Here is a 21,599-nt window from a genome sequence, read left to right on the forward strand (position 1 = left end):
AAAAGATATCTTAGTAGTCTACTAAGACAGAAAAATAAATAAAACACTTTAAAAAATGCTATCTACAAAGAAGTAAAGAAAATTCTAGAGTTAACAATGAATTTGAAAGATCAGAGTATTCTGTCAACAAAGGTAATAAATTTCTAAATAATCTAGCTTTGTGGTAAAGTATTTTCATGCTTTCATCATTTACAACAAAATTATATTTATGTGGCCTGAGTAAAAACACTGTTTCTTAGGCAATTATAACTGTTATTAAAAGACTGATTTACACTATATACAATTGCAGTTTTTTAGACATTGCTATTAATTCATATAGATGCAATGCAGTAAAATGTACCTGCATTTCCCCAAATTTCTATGATTATTTAATTCTGTGTATTTCTCTTTAAATCTCTTGAACCTTAAATATGAGCATAAAATGAGAAACAGCCATGTTTAATTTCATGAATAATCTATTCCTGTAGATATGAAGGCATACCCAATGGAAAGCCCAGAGCACCACATTTAGAAACCTACCTCAGCTTGGCAGTGGTGGCACAGGCCTTTAATCCCAGCACTCAGGAGGCAGAGGCAGGTGCATCTCTGTGAGTTCAAGGCCAGCCTGGTCTACAGAGAGAGTGCCAGGACAGGCTTCAAAGCTACACAGATAAACCCTGTAAGGAAATAACAAAACAAACAAACAAACAAACAAACAAACAAAAACCAGAAACCTACCTCACTTCTCTGTAGCTATAAGATGCCAGGAGACTGAGAATCTCAAACACATGTATAAACATTTACATTTGTTCTACATTTTTATGCAAATGTACCTTGGAAATTCATGGGGAGCTTTGCTTGTAATGAACTTTTATTTTGGTGGCGGGTTTCAAATTATATAATGTAATGCTTATGATCTGACATAATACATAAATACAAACTGGTCACCACTGTAATCTACAGACACTTTACAACTCAAACTACTGTGTTTTGCCCCAGTTTTAGGACTATAGTGAAGGAGAATGCTTGTAGATTCAAGATACCTTTATTCAGATAAATACCAGCCAAACACAAGCCAGAGCATGCCCAGGGGCAGCAAGCAGGGAGGCCAGAGAGAAGGGGCAGCCAAAGGGGAAGAGACCATTCCATGTGCTCTCGGTTGCTTAAGAGCCCATGCTGCATCACTCTGACCTCAATTTGACCACGCCTTGACAGGTATAGTCAGGCACACCTGTAGCCAGCCCTTAGGAGGAGTGGTTACGTTGTCTCCCTACATTTCCCCTTTTAGTCTAAAAGAGGATTAAAACTTAATAGTGTAAAATTTCTAAAATTAATAATCAGAAAGGTGAAACACAAGAAGATACAATAATCTGTTATTGCTCATAGAACAGAGAATATATAGGGAGCTTTGTTTAAAAAAGAAAATTGTGAGCATTTTTTAAAAAGAACTAATTGTAATATTAACCTAAATAGATACTTGTTTTTAAAGTTCCTAGTAAACTAAAAGAGAAAAGTAGAACTGTTATATACCATTTAAGTGCATGTGGGTTTTGTTTTGGTTTGGTTTTTGGAACTGCATTTAGTGTTTTTTAGAAACTTGAAAGATCTTAGAAATTAAAAGAAAAAAAAAAAAACAAAAACAAAGGAGATGAAGTAATTCCTAATTTGGGCCCTAAAACTTACTTTCTATTATGCACAGAATATAAGTAAGGAATAGTTAAATTCCTCATTTGTTGAAGTAGCTTTCTCTTCCTTATAATGTCAAGTTGCTGCATAAGCCAAAGGAAAATGTTCTATTTTGGAAAATCTCACATTTACAAATGCCAAAGAAACACACATATTTTGAAGCCTACCTGTAGTATCAAGACCTCTAAGTTGCCCATGGACTCGATGGATATTTAACTTGGCAGCAATTTCTTTGCCTTTCTCTGCTCCAGCATTTGACCTAAGTGATCCAGATGACTGAGGCTGCATCTTGCTGGCATGAACATATCTATCAAAATTTGATGTTTTACTAGGGTCTACATTATTTGAAGTCTCTTCAACCACACCTCTTAATGAAAAGAGAAAAAATATACAATGGGTAACATTTAAATTATGTAATACAATAAAAACATTTAACTAAGTTGTTTAAAAGGAAACACTGTCTAAACTAAAACAATATTATTTACATTACCTAAGTGTTTCTTGAAATAATTATGAACATTTAAGATAATTAAGGCTTTTCACATCCACAAAACAATCATGGCTTAAATTATTAAAATCTTTTTACCTGTTCATACGAACTTGTGTAGCAATTCTGTCAAAACACAAAGCCACCAGGGAAACATGAGTCACACTTCTACTAGGAACTGCAGCTGGAGATTCTTCCACTGAGGCTTGTAACAAACATAAGTTCACCTAACACACAAATGTCACAGATTTCAGAACTGCAAAGTTAAAAAGTGTATTTATATTTAAATCACAAGTACAAATGACAAAAATCTGCTAATAATAGTACAGAGACATATCTAAGGATAATGAAGAAGAAACTTAAAGTCCTCAAAACAGCCATAATTCCTGCCAAGACATGCCCACTAGTGCAATAGTGACAAAGTGTATGGGAGTAATCAACACTTTCAAACTGGATTTAAGGACTGATCAAGACAGAATTCATGCCTGGAATTGTTAACTGGGTGAAGAATCAGAGGCTGGGTAGGTTGTAGAATCTGGGGGAGAACCTACTAATATTGTTCTGCTAAATGGACGCAGTATTAACTTTTTACCTAAATATATCTTTATACTCATTCATTAGTAGATCTCTCAATATACATTAAAGACATTATTTTTCTCTTTTATTAGTTGAGAGTTTTGATCATATTCCTCCCATTCTCCAACTCTTCCCAGATCCATCCTTCCCTACCTACCCAATTTTGTGTCTTTTTTTTTTTTTTTTAATCCTTCAGAATCAATCTGTTGCCCACACTGGAGTGTGGTCAACTACACTTTTAAAGCAAAACACAGAGATGTTTCTTATTGTAGCAGGTGACAATAAAGAAACTCAAAAAACTTGTCAACATGTACAGAATAAGAGTGTCATTCAGAAATAGAACATCTGTATCTCACCCTCATCCCCACGTCTCAGTAATCAATGAGGAAAAATGGAGGAAAGATCTTAAAAGCCAAAGTGGTAGATACTGCTGTGAAGCTATGTTTCTAGATGTGACCAGACACTGCACACAACTAACAAAGGATATGCCTTCAGGAACAAGACTCACATAAGACCAAGCCAACCCTAGCATTTATGATACTTGGCAGGTACTCTGCATACTACTGGAGAAAGGCAATCATCAATATCTCTATGCTATCAATATGTTTTGGCAACCCACAACAATGACATGCTTGCAAGATGAACTGTTGTAATAGTAGCACAAAAGTTATGGGAGCAACTAACCACCTTCTGATTGAACTTGAAGCCCACTCTATGAGATGGAACCCATACCCTATAATGTTAAAGGACCCAAGAATCTGAGACTAGATAAGAACTACTAGATAGACTACTAGATAAGGACTAGTCATGGGACTATGGGAAAAACCTACTACTAAAAAAACATAGCAATTAAATGGCTTCTAACTACAAAGTACTATGACCATAAATTGGAGCTTCAAAAGGAAAAATGACTCCTAATGACATTGCTATACCCATAGATTAAAGCTTCACTTAACCCATCTCAGAGAAGCTTCTTTTTGTAGTTGATGGTGATTGACACAGAAACCTACAACTGCACAATGTGTAAAGAGTCAAGAAACTTTGGAGCACAAGGTCCTAAAGGGGATAGCTTCAATGAACTCTTCCCCTCAAGGATCAACGTTCTATGTGAAAGAGAAGGTGGAAAGATTATATGAGCCAGAGGTGATGGTTAGCTCCAAGAAAACATGGGTCTTCCAGACACAGCAGGACTAATGGAAATATGAACTCACAGTGGCAGTATTTACAAGAAGATCCATATAAGTTAAAGCCAGATGTGATCCTAACACTGAGAGGGAGAAGTGGACATGAGGTCCTACCAGTAAGCAAAAAGCTATCTGCAACTACTACCCACTAGCAGAGGAAAAAATCAGTTTTCTCCAATGGAGTTTCACTGGGTATATTAATCACATTTTAGGTCAGGTCGCACGCCTAGTAGTTGGCCAACACAAAATGAATTCAATGATATATTTAGACTTTCTGTCTCATTTTACTTTGGTTAGGCATTTTTTGACTTCTTAGCCTTTGCTTGTTTACTTTGATTTCCAGTTTGTTTTTGTTTTTTTTTACATTTCTTTTTATATCTTAAAGAGAGAGAGAGAAGAAAAAAAAGCATAAAATTGTGTAGGTAGGGTGGTGGGGAGCAATCAGGGATAAACTTGGGAAGTGAGAAAAAAATGATCAAAATACATGTATGAAAAAGGGTTTTCCAATTAAAAAATAATACTAAGAAACAACAACAAGAAAAATCAAACAAGCCAAAATTCCAGCATAAATAGGGGCTCAACAAAGTCCTAACCCTATCGGAGGGGATCTAGTCAATTGATAGCTGCCATGGGAGAGTCAGATTTCTTCATGAATGTAGCCCCTCATAACCATGCTCATACTGACAGAATTGTTGACTCAGTGAATTTAGAAAACAAGCATACAAATGAAATTGGGAGAGAAAAGAGGTAGTAAGGGATGGGGAGGAGTTAGTTCATAGGGAGGGGGTTGGGGAGGAGTTGATCAAAATGCTTGATATGCATCCATGAAATTCTCAAACAAACAAAAAGCCACAATCAAACTTTTATTGGATGGATGTGAAACATTTTACTAAATATTTACTAATAGTCTGCTATAGTAAGTTATTTGAAATATACTAAATGCATCAAGAGAATGGAATATATCTTTTGATATTGCAAACTGTTTCACTAACATTCCCTTTGGTAAATATAAAAGGTAAAACAAACTAAATATGCTCTCCTGTATCAGGAAAAGCTTAACATTACCTTTGGTATGCTCACATTAGCTTGAAGACCTTTAATTGTCACATTATCTTGCTTTGTTGTGACATTTGTCTGAATTTGTCCCTGGTTAGTTGTTCCTATCACAGAATGCTCAGTTTTTGTTCCTCGAACATCCTGCTTGGGGGACAACTGCAAAGATTAAATGGAATTATTCTCCAGACATTTCATAGGCTCTCCATCATCCACACCACCATGTGTATTCATTGTATTATTACCCCTCCCCCAATCTACATGATATCAACTTGAAATTCAAGCAAAAGATGGCAAACAGATCAGTTTGCCAGTCTGAAAAAGTACAATATACTAAAATAAAATCCACCTACAGAGAAAAAGATGGCAATACAAGTTTATTATTATCATTATTAATTTTAGGCAAACTGAACTCTACAGTCTTAAAGGCTGACTTGGTTCTTGACAACTGGCTCCATTTTGGCTGGGAATAATTCAAATTTCCTTTTTTCAGAATGTTCTACCATAACTACCTGAATGTAGCACATAAAAAGTCAACACAGAATGAGTAGTAACTGGTTCAACAGAAACACTCAGTCTCACTTTCACCTCTACTTTGGTACTAATCTAAATGCGATACAGATAAATTTGAAAATCAAAAGAGAATCATAAAAGGAGCACTAAACTGTGACTGCAAAGCAACTTGTGTCACAGCCAGAATGACAGTAGTAGAGAGGTATCACAGAAAAGGGAGGTTATTCAATTCACTGAGATGAACAAGAATAACATAAAAATAAAAGGAAGTTTAAAAATATGTGCACTTTTGGTTCTTAAAGCACTAAAATATTAATTCTAAAGAATGTTCACCACAGGGATGGAGAAATGCTTGGCATTTAAGAACATATACTGCTCTTTCTGAATATCATAAATTTAAAATAAAATTAATCTTAAACTTGTTTTCATCACTTAAGGACAACACTTGTTAGAAAAGGCTTGGAACTAAGCTACTTTCAAAATAAAAAATAGTTATAATTTTTAAGTACTACTTCTTAATCCACAGTAGTTATTTGTGCTAGATTTCAATTTAACTTACTGATAAAATTTTATACATTCAAAATTTTCAAGTTTGGATATTCTAACACATGGTGAATACCCAACTTGCTATGCCCATTAAATCAAAAACATCTTACATTTTCTGAGAAGGTAGTCTTGCTATTTTGGACAGCTTCTCTAAGGACTTTAGTGTGAAGATCATCTACAATTGCAGCTGGGTGCCGGGTACTAGCACAGTGAACCATAGCTTCAATATATCTGATGAACGAGAAAAGAAAATGAAAACTTAAAATTTTATTTAATACTATGAGTTATTTTACCAAACAATCAATGAAACTTACCACCATCTGAATATTTACAGTTCAATAGTGAAATGCAAAATCCCAAATTACATCTTTAGAAATTCTACAGGAAAAACATTACTGAAATTTCAGAGCTACCATGACCCCCAAAACCCTGAGACTGGGCAGGAACATTTGCCCCCACCACAAACAAATAATGGTTAACATTTTCTACAGAATTCCACCTTACACTGATATCTGAAACTTCATTTTTTAACTTTTAGCTGATATATAAAAACACTAGAATTTTACATACTAACTAGGTTTCATGTGGATGTTGTATCATTTAAGATGAAAACTTAAAAAATTCTTCTGTGTGCATCAGCTTCTAACCAATCAATCAACATTCCTCTGCCTCTTCTCTCAATGACTCTTCATGGACTCATCATCACTATTCTACCATTAAAATTCTGAGACCAAACTGTTCCAGATTCCACATGAAGTGATTCATGTACTGCCTGTCTGTGCCTGGCTTATTTGACTTAATCTACTGACCTTCAGTTCCACCCATATTGTCACAAATCACAGGATTTAATTGTCTTGTGGCTAAACAGTATTCCACTGCATAAATATATTAAGTTTTGTCAGTTGGTGGACATGGGTCATTTCCATTTCTTAGTCACTGTAAACAGTACTGGTACACAAGGAAGGAAGCTATTTCTTCAACATACTATTTTTATTTCCTTTGCATATATACCCACTAATAGGATTGCTGAATCATGGTGGTATTGTCTTTTGCTTTGTGAAGAATGTCAATACAGGGTTGTATTAACTTACATTCCCATAAACAATGTACAACAGTCCCTTTTCCTTTTTATAATGGTCATTGTTGCTGGGGTGAGGTAGCATCTCACTATAGTTTTAGTTGGCATTTCCCCAGTGATTAGCAATTATTTCATATACCTGTTGGCATTTGTGCATCAAGGCTGAGAAATGTCGAATTAGGTCTACTGCCTATTTTTACATGGATTGTTTATTTGCTAATAGATTTTCGGCATTCCTAATATATTCTAAATATCTATCCCTTGTCAAATGTTTGATTTATAAATATTTCCTCTCAACCTATGAGCTATCTATCTCTTGGTTCGCTAAAACTTTTAATTTATTATAATACCATTTATCTATTTTAGTTATTTTTTGCTGCTATGTTTTAATACTTCCACCCCACAAAAAAATGAATGAAATTAAGACATTTTAATGTCTTAAAGAGTCTCCACTGGTGGTGGGAGGGGGGTAATTTAACATTGCAGGTATTCTACTTAAGTTGATAATACATTCTGAGTTGACATTTTTGTCTTCTGAGACAGGGTCTTGCTTTGTAGCTACCCAAATTGGCACTAACCTCATGATTCTCCTTCAGCCTCCCAAGAGCTAGGCATAAAGACATGTGCTACCATACCTGGCTTGTTTTAAAAACTTGAGTTGTTTTTAAACCAGTTGGTCTTTTAGAATCTCCTAAAGTCAACTTCCATATCCTTCCTAAATATGGCTCCTTACAAGAATCTTGACACTTTATCAGAGAAAGATATGTACCCTTCCCATGGATTATTTTCAAGAAAACTGGTCCTCATTGAGTCTTTCCTCTTCTGAACTTCTTCATTTTCTACACATTATGCATTACATTTTGCTTCATTTTGGCTTTTACTTGTATCAATTTTATCTCCTTTAATACATACACCTTACAGGACAGAATAACTATTATTTTCCCTTTATCTCTTCAATTAACTAGAAAGAATATGAAATAATTACTTCCCAAGAATTTGATCATATAATGCTTGTTATTCTAAATGTAAAAGACAAAATATATTATAACTATTAAAATATTATAATATATTTAGTTTGAAAAGAAACATGACTTCTTTAAAATCTATTTCTATTTTTACCCAAAACAGCTAGTTAATACACTCTTAAATGAACACTCTATCACATTTACTTATGTCATGTAAAGCAATCTCTTTATAAAGCAGTAGCTATATTTTTAGACAAAGTTAATACCTGTCTAAGGCTTCAGCCACCAGTGGAGTTAGAACAACATCAACAGTTCCTTTTACTTCAACAATGGCTGTTGTCTTGGTCTGAGCAACAGGCTGGTCCAAGGTCCACTCCTCTGTTAATGTTTCATCATCTGTATTATCAACAATTTTCTTGTCTAGTGGAGTGTATGGTGTGCTATATAATTTAAGCAGAAAACATATATTTAAAAGAATATAAACAAGAATAGAAAGTTTGAGCTTCCTTAAAGTAAGTAAAAACTTATATTTAGTTCAGTGAAAAATCTCACAAAGACTAATATTTCAAGTCTAAACACTTTTCAAAACCATGCCAAATGAGGTACTAAACTGAAAATTGGTCAAAGATGCCAATTATATCACAACAAAAATATTTTTCATATATTCATTTACTTGATAGGCTTGTCCTAAAATGTTTAAACACAAAAATTTAACTGGGGTAATTTATTCTTAAAATAGGGCCTAAAATCAAGTACAAAATGGTTATTACTCAGAATAAACTCTATTAATCTCATAATCAAGAAGACTATGACTCTAAACTTTTAAAATGCAATTTTAAGGCACCTCTAGTCCTAGCTGCTTGGAAGACTAAGGCAGTCTAATTCTTTTAGCCCCAGAATCTATATCTATGGTCAATCTGTGCAACACAGTAAGACCCTATGTCTAAAAAATAAAAAAAAATAAAAAAAATGTAAATTCTTACTTTGAACTTGATCCTGAAAGTTGCATCCCTCTGTCTAGCAAAGAATTAGCAGTGAGTCCCTGTTTGATGACCTAGAATAGGACAAAATGTTGTTTATAGCCTAAAATTTTAATTATTTCTTATTGTTATGATAAACAATATTTGTGAGTACCCAAAGTAACCCTGTTATTATAATCTTATTATATTCAATATAAATATTTAACAGAAAATATTCAATGGATAACTTTGTGCTTTATTCAAATAAGTGAGAGAGCTATGTGGGTGGAATGAGAAGACATGACTGAAACAGGAATTTCAAATGTTGTTACTCTGTGAATTCTTTTTTACACTGAGTTAGTTCTTCCTGAAGCTGATTTTAGTCTCCTCCTAGTATAACCACAAGACACGAAGAAATATCAACTACATACACGAAAGCCTAGAGGATCATTCATTACCTTTGCCTATAATCCAGAGGCCCTAGGTCTGATTCTCATCCTCAATGAGTCCTCCTTCTTCAATTTTCAGCTAAAATACTATGCCCTGGGCTGGGGAATGTGGTTTAGTGGGTAAAGTGATTGTTTAAATATGATGACCTGAGTTTGTATCCCCAGCACCCATGTAAAAAGATGGGCATAGAAACATATGGCTATAACTCTAATAATGAATGTAGTGGGAGACACGAAGATCCTGGGAGTTCAATGGCCAACTAGTCTATCCAAAAAAGCCATCTCCAAGTTCAGTGTGACTTCCACCCTCAAAAATAAGATGGAGGGAGAGTAATGCAATACACACATACATACATACACACACCCACACATACATTAGACAAATTCCCAAACATTGTTCAATAGGCCTATAGACTTCATCTACCTTAATCTTTAACATTTTAAACTTTGTCTTATAGTTTATTATTTTAAAGAGAAGAATTTTCATACTGGCTAATGTCACTAAATATATTTTGAAATGTTTTTGGCTTTTGTAACCACATCCACACTAAATTATAATAATTAACTCAATAGTTGAACTGAATATACAGAAAGCAGTTATAAACCAAAATAATTCCAAAATCTTATTTTTTAAATATCTTTTTATTTTTAATTATGTGTATAGCTGTGACTGTGTGTATGTGTACATGAGTACAGGTAATTGTGGAGGCCAAAAGATACCTAGATCCCCAAGCGCTGGAATTACAGGTGGTTGTAAGCCAACCAAGGGTGCTGAAAACAGAACAACAGTCCTCTAAAAGACATTATATGCTCTTAACAACTAAGCCATCTCTCTAGCCTCCAAAACGTTATTTTTTAAGAAACAGGAAATATGAGCTCACAAAGGAGATTTGAAACTAATCTTAGTAGTACTGGAAATATAGATTATGCTACATGTTAATTTACTACATTAATACAATGAAACCTTAAGCCATCTTCAATTCAATTTGCTTAAATTCATAATACTCAAGAATAACCCTGTAACCTAATTGCTGTTCATATACAACAGAAAGTATGTATTTCAGAAAAATAGCTAAAACGACTCAGTAGTTCTAAAAACAATTTAAAAATTGTTTTACTATATAAGTATGTTAATGGAAAAAAAATGATTTGATTTATACCTTAAATGTTGGTACAGAAAGTTGTTCAAATGATGATGAGCTTTCTTCACTGGTTGGAGTATCTAAGTCAAGAGGGCGATGCAATGAGGATTTGGAGGTTCTTTTGTTGGTAGGATGTTTAACTGACCAGTTAATTACCTGAAACTGAGTAAGGTAAGTCTGATAGCAACTCATCACAGGTTGCTGAGAAGTGATCTGCTCAATCTCTCTTGTTTTCTCACCTTCCACAATGTATAAATGTTCTATGACTTCATCTTCACCACCTAATGCAGAAACAAAGGAAGCTTGGGAAGGATGAGTTTTGAACGGAAGAGTTCGGGGATCTGTAATGCTTTCTCCATGTACAGTAAGGGGTCCTTCTACACTGTGATATATGGAACCCCTGCTGTAGTCAATCTGTTGCATCTGCTTTTTCTTCTTTTTTCTACCAGGATAAGTTCCAGGGCCTTCATCACTGCTAATCGGCTCAAATTCTTCAGCTGCAGAAAAGTAGGCTTCACTATCAGCCATTGACATACTAGAATCCATTGACCGATACTGATGGAATGAATTAGAGTCAGCTGATGGTGTGTATGGGAATGAACCAAAACTTCTCCTCTGTTTTGGTGAGTCTAGTACATTCTCATCACTTCGAGAGACATCACTACTAAACTGGACTCCAACAGTAACAGGCTGTTTGTCTCCATAAAAAGCAGCAGTGAGACTCTTAGTACTACCAAGTCGGGTGGAACAAACAGAGGCTTGTCGCTTCAAAGGAGATCTGAGCGGAGACTGTCCTACTGACTTGTCTTGGGTGTTAGGAGACACAGGGCTGGTTCCTGAAATTTCTGTAGGAACACTAAAACAGAGAGGAAAATTATTTCTATTTTCAGCACATCACATAATTTAAAGTATTTATAAAATCATTTTAATAATTTTGATCTTTTTACAAATAAGAGAAAATCTAGAATTTTACAACATAATATTGATTCAAAATAGCAAAACATTACAACATGAATTCATATTCCCCATAAAGCTAATAAAAATAACCTCAAAACAGAAACAAACATCTTAAATATCATAAAAATTCAATGAAATCCAGAACACTAGCACATTTAGGGTTTGTTTTCTTTCCACATCTCTTAAAAGCTCATCCAGCAATATATTATGGTGTGTGATTAAGGACAACGGAAAGGCTGTGGGCTAGAGAGATGACTCAGGGGCTAAAAGTGCTTATTGCTCTTGCAGAGAACCCAGCACCCACTTGGCAACTAACAACTGCCTATAACTCAAGTTTCAGAGGACATAGCACCCTTTTCTGGACTCCAGGAGCTACTACACAGATGTGGTACACACAAACTCACACAGGCAAACATAAATACATACATACATACATACATACATACATACCACACACACACACACACACACACACACACACACACACCTGCCCACTCTATCAGCTGTTCCTCTACAGCAGTGGTTCTCAACCTGTGAGTCATGACCCTTTAGAAAAGCTCCATCTCAAAAAATATTTATATTATGATTCATAACCATAGCAAAACTATAGTTATGAAGTAGAAATGAAAAATATTTTATGGTTGAGGTTTACAACACATGAGGAACTGTATTAAAGGGTCACAGCATTAGAAATGTTGAGAACTACTGCTCTAAAGAACTGTGGCTAAAACAATCATTTCAATGACACTGAATTGAAGGTCTCCATGAAGTATCCAAACAAAAATATCAAGGTACCTAGTCTGGAGGGACAAAGGTTTTGACTGTAGTTTTTACATTTGAAAGATGTTAGCTACAGTCATAATTAAGCCAAACAGCTACTGAGACTGGCTAGAGAAATTGCCTAGAATGAATGGAGAAAGGATCAGAACATAATTCAGAGGAATGCCACCACTCCACAAATGTCAGGCTGTGGGAATAAGAAGAATGGGAAGAAAAGCAAAATGGAGTGCCTAGTAATGGAGACAGAAGAAGGTGGAAGCAAACTCTGAAAGGTGTATTAAAGGGTCGCACCTTGTCAAGCAAGGGTAATTCAAAAGAAGGAAGCATTCAACTATTAATATGCTAAGAAGACCAAAAAATGTTCAACGAAGTCAAAGGCAGTACATGAAAAATAACAAAAATTCACCAAGTAGCCGGGTGGTGGTGGCGCACACCTTTAATCCCAGCACTTGGGAGGTGGAGGAAGGCAGATCTCTGTGAGTTCGAGACCAGCCTGGTCTACAAGAGGTAGTTCCAGGACAGGCTCCAAAGCCACAGAGAAACCCTGTCTCCAAAAACCAAAAAAAAAAAAAAAAAAAAAAAAAAAAAGTCACCAAGTAGTAGGATAAGAAATATTTCTATTATAAATACAACTTTGTATTTTCTATCTGTGCAAAGAGTATATTAATTTTATTTGGAAAAACTAATTGATACTATATATATGTCCAGGTTCAAGGAATAAAATCTAAAATGAGGGAGTGTAGAGGAAAGAAGTTTCTTGTGCTATTATTTTAAGTAATTATATTCCAGTTACCACCAAGTTTCTAAGTCTAACAGAATACTGACCTTGCTTGACCATCATCTCTTTTGGTACCATGTAAGAAATCTTTCTGAACCAAGTGGTCATCAGCAACAGAAGAGGGGCTTTCCTTCTCACCAGCCAGCAATGGCTGTGCAGCACTGGAGCTGCTATTCTCTTCTGAGGAAGAGGATGAACTGTGAGACCGCAAGGGCACCTGAAGACTAAGGTGCTGAGTTTTTCTCTCTACTTCTATTCCCACTGATTTGTTTTCCCATTCTTTCCTCTTCATACCATTCATATTACCTAAACAAATAAAATGTGGGTTAAGTTACTGTAAACATTTTTGAAGGAATATATGAAAAATGTGGCAATTTAATATAATTACATTTTAAAGTATTGTCCTTTTTAAAAAGTATAAGTATTTAACTTCACATAGTAACATGTTACACACTACAAAAAGTTGTCTAAAAAATTCCAGGTCCACAGTCTATAATATGTAAATTTTTGCCTTTTCTTCTTTAATTTTTCATTAAAAGATTTGGAAGACTAAGGGTAAATCGGTAGTAGAAAATGTGCACAGGATATGGAAAGCAGCAGTTGGATCCCCAGCCCGTATGTGCATGTGTGCACACTTATGCACACAATTCACACTCAACAGAAAACTTCAATGTAAGAGCATCATGTATTTCACTTAAATTCACTTGTTTTAAACATTTTCCATATTTACTGTAAAAGTTGAATAGAAGCAGGAATTGTATCATCTTCTATTTACTAATGTGTTTCCATGTCTAAAACAACCTTAAACACAAAGCAATAAATATATGCATAAATAATGAATTCACAGCTAGAGTGCATTAGCCCTATGTCAAAGATTCCTAAGAGCCCTTTAATGTGCTACAAAAATGAAGGAGCAGGCACAAAGAGAAAAAAGGATAGCTGTTTAGCTGCCTAGAACCCACATAGCATAAAATTTGCTCAATTTCCCTTCTCTTCTAGCCATCCCTGAACTGCTCTAGAAAAGGGATCCCTGCTGGTAAGCAGAAAACACACTCTCTAAAGAGAATGCAGTTCCAGGTGAAATTCAAGGAGGGCAAAGACAGTACAAAGTAATACAGACACTATGGAAATCAGTATGACAGTACCTCAGAAAATCAGGAATTGATCAACTTCAAGACCCAACTAACTCCTGGGCATATACTCAAATGATACTCCATCCTACCACAAGAACACTCGTTCAACCATGCGGAGCTTTATTCATAATAGCCAGAAACTGGAAACAACCTAGATGTCCCTCAACCAAAGAACGAAAAAAGGAAATGTTGTACATTTACTCAATGGAGTATTACCCAGCTACTAAAAACTATAGCATCATGAAATTTGCAGGCAAATGGAAGGACCTAGAAAAGATCATCCAGATGAGTGAGGTAGCCCAGACCCTAAATGACAAACATGGTATGTACTCACTTATAAGTGGACATTAGTTGGTAAGTAATGGAAATCACACTACAACCCAGAAAGGCTAAGTAACAAGGAGGGCTCAAGATGGGAGACACGGATCTCCCCGGGAAGGGGAAATAGATTTTGTGAGTGGACTGAATACAGGTGGGGATGGGAACAGGAGGGATCAAGAGAAGGAGGGAGAGATGGAGGGAGAGCATACTCAGAGAGATGACTGGAATTGGAGTATTCGGGGGATGATGTAGAAACCTAGTTCGATGGAAACTTCCAGGAATCTAGGAGAGTGACCCTAGTGAAGTTTCCTAGTAATGTAAGAATTGAAGCCTGAACTGGCCATCACCTATAACCAGGCAAGGCTCCTAGCTGTAGGAATAGGACATCAACCCAGCCACAAAAATTTCAATCTACAATCTTTCCTGCCTGCAAGACTTCTGGAGCAATAGGGTATAGAATTTGTGGCAGTAGCCAACCCATGACTGATGCAACTTGTGGCACACACCATAAGAGGAAGCCCACACCTGCAAAGATGGCTAGGCACCAGAGGCAGGACAGCCTAGAGTCGCAGGATATAACCAAATATGAATGGAGAAAAAAAAAAATCAATGAATTACTAATGATAGTCTGCTATACTCATAGGTTGGTGCCTAACCCAACTGTCATCAGAGAGGAGTCATCCAGCAACTGATGGGAGCAGATACGGAGATCCATAGCCAAACATTAAGCTGGGCCGGGGAAAGCCGAAGAAGAGGAGGAGGAAGGATTGTAAGAACCAGAGGGGTTGAGGACACTAAGAAAACATAAGCAACTGAATCAACTAAGCAGGGCTCATAGGGGCTGACAAATACTAAAGCAAAAAAATTATGTGGGTCTGAGCTAGGTACTCTGCATATATGTTATGATTGCATAGCTTGGTGTTCTTGTGGGATCTAACAATGAGGGGGGGGGAGGGTCTCTGAATCTATTGCATGAGCTTGGGAACCTCTGCCTCCTATGGCCTTGTCCAGCCATAATATGAGGGTTTGTGTCCAGTCTTACTGTATCTTGCTAGTCCATGTTCAGAGAGGATATCCCGGGGAGGGCTGCTCTGTTTTTTTTTTTTTTTTTTTTTTTTTTTTTTGTGAAATAGAGGAGGAGTTGATCTGGGAGAAGGGAGGTGTGGGGAGGGACTGGAAAAAGTGGAGGCAGGAGAAACTGCAGTCAGGCTGTAATGTAGAAAAAAGAATAAAAGTTTAAAAAAGATTTATGATTTAATAAAGCACAATAGAACATTGAAAGTCAAAAGAAAAACAAGTTTGATTAACTTCCATATAACAGGCACTAAATGAATCCTTAATTCTACCAGTACAAACTTTTTATTCCATCCTGACACTACACGTCTACAATTAACTCCAGGAAGACTCAACAGTAAGAAACCATATACTTTTGACACTAATTGAGATCTCCTTTACAGATGAATCCTGGGTAATTTAGTATCTATAACCTGCTCTCAAGAATCCCAAAGGAGATTAAATGCTGGAAAATTATAATTAACATTATTCTTGATCTATTTACATTAGAAATTACTATCTTTCCCCCTTTGCACCAGGTACAAATTTTTCATACATATTCTTCCCTTAGTTTGTGATGGTTAGGTTTTAATCTGCAAGTCAGAAAATCAAGCAGTCTTCTTTATTAGTGCCAACTTTAAGATAGTAGAAAGAATATCAAAGCGTCTTTAGTGACCTGGATTATAACTTCTACTCAACCACACACCTGGCTGTATGACTTAGTACAGCTTAGTCTCAAAAATCCCTTCATTTTCCACCCTGTAAAGCAGGCATAAACCAGGCATGGTGGCAAAAAAAGAAAAAAAAGAAAAAGAAAAAAAGCCTATAACCCTAGAGGCAGGGGAACTGTGATTTTGAGGCTAACTACATAACAAGAAAATGTTTCAAAAATGCTAAATGAGAAACAGGTATAATATCTACCTCATATGATAGCTTCAGGAAGACATGAGAAGAATGTCAAGGTTAACATTTTGAAATAAACATTATATAACTAGAAGGTTACAAGAAAACAGCCATGTGTCCATTTTATTTTTTAAATCTTAAGATTATTTGTAGGTTTTATATGGTAGTAACATTCCTGAAATAAAATGTCCCTAAATAACAAGTATACATGTTTACATTACCATTAAATAAGAATCTAGCATGACAGCCCAGCTGCTTCCTTCAAAAGCTTCTGTGTATAGAAAACCAATCTGATGAAAACTCTTAAAACTACTTTTATTTTAAAATTATACCAAAAGAAACTAAATCATTTTAAAGTAGCCTAAGGAGAAAGTACTCAAGATTTTTTTAATATTTCATATCTATGTCACGTGGCAACTTTAAGCTATAAACATTAAACTTAACTGTAGAAATGTAGAACTAAGAACCCTAAAGGAAAACCAATTTCTGAGGTCTTTAGCAAAAAGACAACAGCTAAATCTAAATCTAACATACTCAAAAAGTCACAGTTGTACTGCTCAAGCCAAGCCAGTGTATCTACAACATCATCCCAAATAACGCTCAGAGAAGGTAAGATGTCTTTTCTTGACATGTTCAATTTTATTGGTAAGAAAAATATCTTGGAAAATTACTTTGTAACATGTTACTAGTGATAAGTCATTCTGTAAAAGTAAACTAAAGTGAGCTACAGGGAAATGTTATATATGAGGACATGCTTAGGCTAAGCTTTGCAGGCAAAACTGCCCATTATTGACAGTAGGCAGTCTGAATAAAACATCTAGTTTGACACCATCAAAAAAAAAAAAAAAGAAAGAAATACTACATTTATCTGACTTTAACTTACTTGCAAGATTAATATAGATTATTTTAACCCCTATCTATAACACTACTTAAAAGAATTAATTTTTTTCTTTCAAAATGGCATAGGGACAGGGAGGGGTAAGAGGTTAGTGCCAGACATACAACACATTTTTCTCACCATCTACAGTTTTAGGGATTTCTTTAGTAATGATCCACTCTCCAGGCTGTAGCAAAGACTGGCCATAATACATATCAGATTCTGCACTTGTGCTTGAAAATGCAGAGCTACTGGAAGGTGTCAGCTCTTCAAGTTTGAAGAAATCTAAGCCAGTTACTGTGCCACCAAAAAATCTGCAACCACCAAGACAGCCACACTTGTTTCTACACCTCTTGTTTTTCAAGGTATCTTCTGGCCACAAAAACCACAACCTAAACAGAGCCCAAAATAAAACAAACAAAAGCATCAACCATTTAATATGCAGTGCATATTTTTAATCATTTTATCTTTCAAAACAAAAAACAGCTACACCACACAAGAAAGATGAAAATAAGTAATAATAATAGGCTCTGACAATTGTTTTAAAAGGTATAATCACTCCTTAAAGGCAAATGAAACCAGTTGTAGGTGTTCTTACTCATCCCTGAAGTTTTGAAGGCCTGTCAAGAGTTTTGTGCAGTACATAATGGTATGATGGTTTCTGGGGGTGATGAATTAGAGTCACAGAGAAACCATAATTTAAATTGTATCAATGTTAAAATACATAGTATAGACTTAGATAACATAAAAAAAATAGTGTTATTTAACTACATACAGGACCTCAAATGATGTATTTCCTTATAAGTATCAGGTCTTTATACATTAACCAAGGTACAGGAGCACAATCACATTAAGTATTTTAAATTTTTTTGATCCATCACAACTGTAGAATTTCCTCTAAAATTTTCAAGTAATTTCAGTAGATGCTGATACCACCACTCTGGGCTTTCACTCACCTTTTAGTTCTGGCATCGTGAGTTTCCAAGAAATGTCTTTGTGCCTCGTGTTTAGAATGATGATCAGCAGCTAATGCAATATCAACTGTTATAAGACCTAAGTTGGCTGACCCAGCTTCCAGCCAGTAGGCTCTCCGTAGCACTGCTGGCTGAAGTCCAATTCTGCAGTTATTTAATTGTTCAATATACTGTCTCACTTGAAAGTCCTGAATTGCAGCACTTATTCCTTCCCCAACTGACTGATTGTGGAGGTTACAGTTTGCAACCCGAACTGCACCCATCTAAAATTGAATTAGAAAATGAAACAAAGCTATAATTTCAGTATTTTTAAGTATCTTATCTACAAAACTGGTGACTACTTAAAATAAAGTAAAAGATAGGTGGAAGAAACAAAAGAATAAGGAAGAAAGGGGAAATAAGCAAAGGAAAAGAAAGGAAGGAAATAAGGGTACAATTCAATAATATATGAAAAATAGACATGCAATAAAAAAGCAGGAAGGGTCAGTGAGGTGGCTCAGTGGGTAAGGGAGCTTGCCACCAATCATGAGCACCTGAGTTGGATCCCCACAACCAAATGGTACATGGAAAGAACTAAATCTTACAAGTTGTCTTCTGATTTTCAACACCAGCACCTAGACATTGAGCAGGTATGTAAACCCCAGCACACACACTAAACAAATAAAAATGTATTTGTTTTGTTTTGTTTTGTTTTGAAACTGTTTAAAGCAGGGCTGGCAAGACTGGCAAAGTGGGGTAGGAACACATGCTGGCAGGTCTGGAGTTAGATCAGAAACCACATGGTGAAAGGAAAGAACAACTCCTACTAGTTTTCCTCTGACCTCCACACATAAAGCATTTATATGCCCCACACACATCTAAACAGGTAAGTGATTTATAAAGAGCAGATGCATGTAAAGGAATATAACTACAAACTGATCCAAGTGAATGTAGAGTATTGAGAGTATTAAGTAATGAAAACCCAGGTAAATATAAGGGCTTGATTTAAAAAAAAAAAAAAAAAAAAAAAAGCAATTCATAAAGCAAAGGGGGTAAGCTAATGCTTTTAGAAGCCAAAGAGGATATATAAATGGGTAAAACCAACAAACATTCAAAATAATTATTTATTTATTGGGGAAAGGAGGGAGGGAGGGGGGAGAGGGGAAGACAACTTTGTGAAGTTGGTTCTCTCCTTCCACCCTGTTGAGACAGGATCTCTCATTTCTATTGCTCTGCACGTCTAACTGGCCTGCAAGCTTCTGGACAGTCCTCCTGTCTCTGCCTCCTACTTACCAGAGGAGTACTGGTAATGCAGATGTGTGCCAGGGCACCTATTTTTTTAAGTGGACTCAAAGTATTATCTTTGTAAAAAAATACTATACCATGGGCGTAAATACAACCTGCTATTTGAATCAATGTCACAATAATTCACAATGAGAAAATGGTAGACTTACTAAGAGAAACAATAGTAGAGAACATACAGTGAGAATTATGACTGACATTATGAGATGACAGAGTACAAATGTTTCAAGATACGCAGACTTGATTTAGTAAAAGGAAAAGGAATAACCCTAGCTAAGAAATAAATGAATGGTTACCTTTATATTTGTAGCACAACCATGTTCCACAATATAAATATCAGCTCCATCTACTGCTAAACGAGTCATGGTATATTTTAAGTCATCTGATGTTGGACAAGGCCCAGGAATACAACTCAACTAAAAAAAAAAACAAACAACAAAACAGTCCAACTATTAATTCATTATTTTGACATTTAGGTAAATCTCATTATTTAAGTAAAATTCTTGTTACATGTTCATTTTTTACTCAATTAAGAATTTTGTTCTTTTATAATGATATCTGAAATAATCAGAAATCAAATGTACCAACTAGAAGCCTTTATGTAGCCATGTGGCTGGCAGACTTCTCAATCTCTCTTTTTCTGACTACATTATATGTGTATATATATATATATATTTATATATATATATATATATTATTATATTGTATATATAATACTTATTATTGAGACTCAAAATATTTGAGAATAAATTGATGAAGTAAACACATCACAAGCTTAACATAAAGCTGCACAGCATTTTACAGATATAAAGTTTCTGGCATAAGATTTCTTTATGAAATCACATGTACAGGCACACATGTCACATATGCATGTTTTCATACCATGCATGAATAAATCAACTATAAATATCTTCACAATTAAGATAATACACACACAAACCAATGAGCATGTGATGCACACACACTAGTGGCAAAGCCACAAGAAGAAACAGTTGCTTTTCAGAGCAACCAATACCCTATACTTATGTATTTCCTCTACGAAATATTAGAAGTAAGGGCTTTCAAGATGGCTCAGCAGGTAAGAGCACTTGTAAGCTTCCTGACATAGATTCACTCTCCAGAACTCACATTAAGGTAGAAAGAGAGAACTGACTCCACAAAGTTGTCCTCCTCTGACCACTATACAAGTACTGAGGCACATGAGCACCCACGTACATGCATCAAATACACATACAATTAATATATTGTTTATAATAGAGCTAAACAAAATAACATGAAATTACAAAAGTGGGAGATCAGTACTTGTGTAGGGCAACAGTTAACTGAAATAAGAAAATAAATTTTCCAAGGTATAAAATGTTCTGTATCTGCACTGGTCCTAATGGATACACACATTTGTAAAACTTACATTGTTCAACTTAAAAAGAGTGAATATACCCACATGTAAAGTATGCCTTAATAAACCTGACTAATAAAAACTTTAATAACATAACACAAACACTTTGATTTTTGTGGGGACATTGCTACTTTTTTAACATAAAATTTGAGTGATGTAAACAAATATGATTTGCATGGCAAAAGAACAAAGGGGGGCACTATTAAGAAAGGAAACATTGAGTTGTTAACATCTTATCTGCAATAAAACTATGGTTATTTTCCTTGTTTGAAACTGCCATGATTTCTCAGTTTTCTGAAGTATGCATACTTCCAAAAGTGGGAGCAAATGGCCTCTCAAAGTCACACAGGAGATGTAGTGACAGTGACACTGTGCTAAAGTAACCCTAACTGGAAGCAGCTCAGTATTCTGAAGAGAGAGCACAATTTGTGGAGTCAGAAATCTGACAAATGGAAAAACTGAAAGTAAGTTTCAGGACGGTGTGTGAATCAAATTACATTAGGCATTTACTTGGCCTTAATTGCTTCAA

At 35.3% G+C, this 21,599-nt stretch overlaps 1 protein-coding gene across 11 annotated transcripts in view; it reads right to left on the minus strand.

The window, feature by feature from the left end:
* The window catches only part of LOC100752965 (KIAA1109 ortholog), a 197,168-nt gene that overhangs the window by 109,380 nt on the left and 66,189 nt on the right, over window positions 1–21,599 (minus strand). For all 11 annotated transcript variants that reach the window (XR_004771991.1, XR_004771990.1, XM_035451565.1 and 8 more), the window contains 11 exons: window positions 19,971–20,090; window positions 18,376–18,656; window positions 17,561–17,811; window positions 13,180–13,438; window positions 10,636–11,473; window positions 9,051–9,121; window positions 8,334–8,507; window positions 6,135–6,255; window positions 4,978–5,124; window positions 2,252–2,379; window positions 1,833–2,032 (listed from right to left, as the gene is read on the minus strand). Coding sequence is in view for 9 of the 11 variants with exons in the window: in XM_035451565.1 (XP_035307456.1) it covers window positions 1,833–2,032; window positions 2,252–2,379; window positions 4,978–5,124; window positions 6,135–6,255; window positions 8,334–8,507; window positions 9,051–9,121; window positions 10,636–11,473; window positions 13,180–13,438; window positions 17,561–17,811; window positions 18,376–18,656; window positions 19,971–20,090 (2,590 nt within the window). In the remaining 2 variants the exon portion in view is untranslated. The remainder of the gene's footprint in view (window positions 1–1,832; window positions 2,033–2,251; window positions 2,380–4,977; window positions 5,125–6,134; window positions 6,256–8,333; window positions 8,508–9,050; window positions 9,122–10,635; window positions 11,474–13,179; window positions 13,439–17,560; window positions 17,812–18,375; window positions 18,657–19,970; window positions 20,091–21,599) is intronic.

The sequence above is a fragment of the Cricetulus griseus genome (genome assembly GCF_003668045.3).
Source record: "Cricetulus griseus strain 17A/GY chromosome 1 unlocalized genomic scaffold, alternate assembly CriGri-PICRH-1.0 chr1_0, whole genome shotgun sequence".
Lineage (NCBI taxonomy): Eukaryota > Metazoa > Chordata > Mammalia > Rodentia > Cricetidae > Cricetulus > Cricetulus griseus.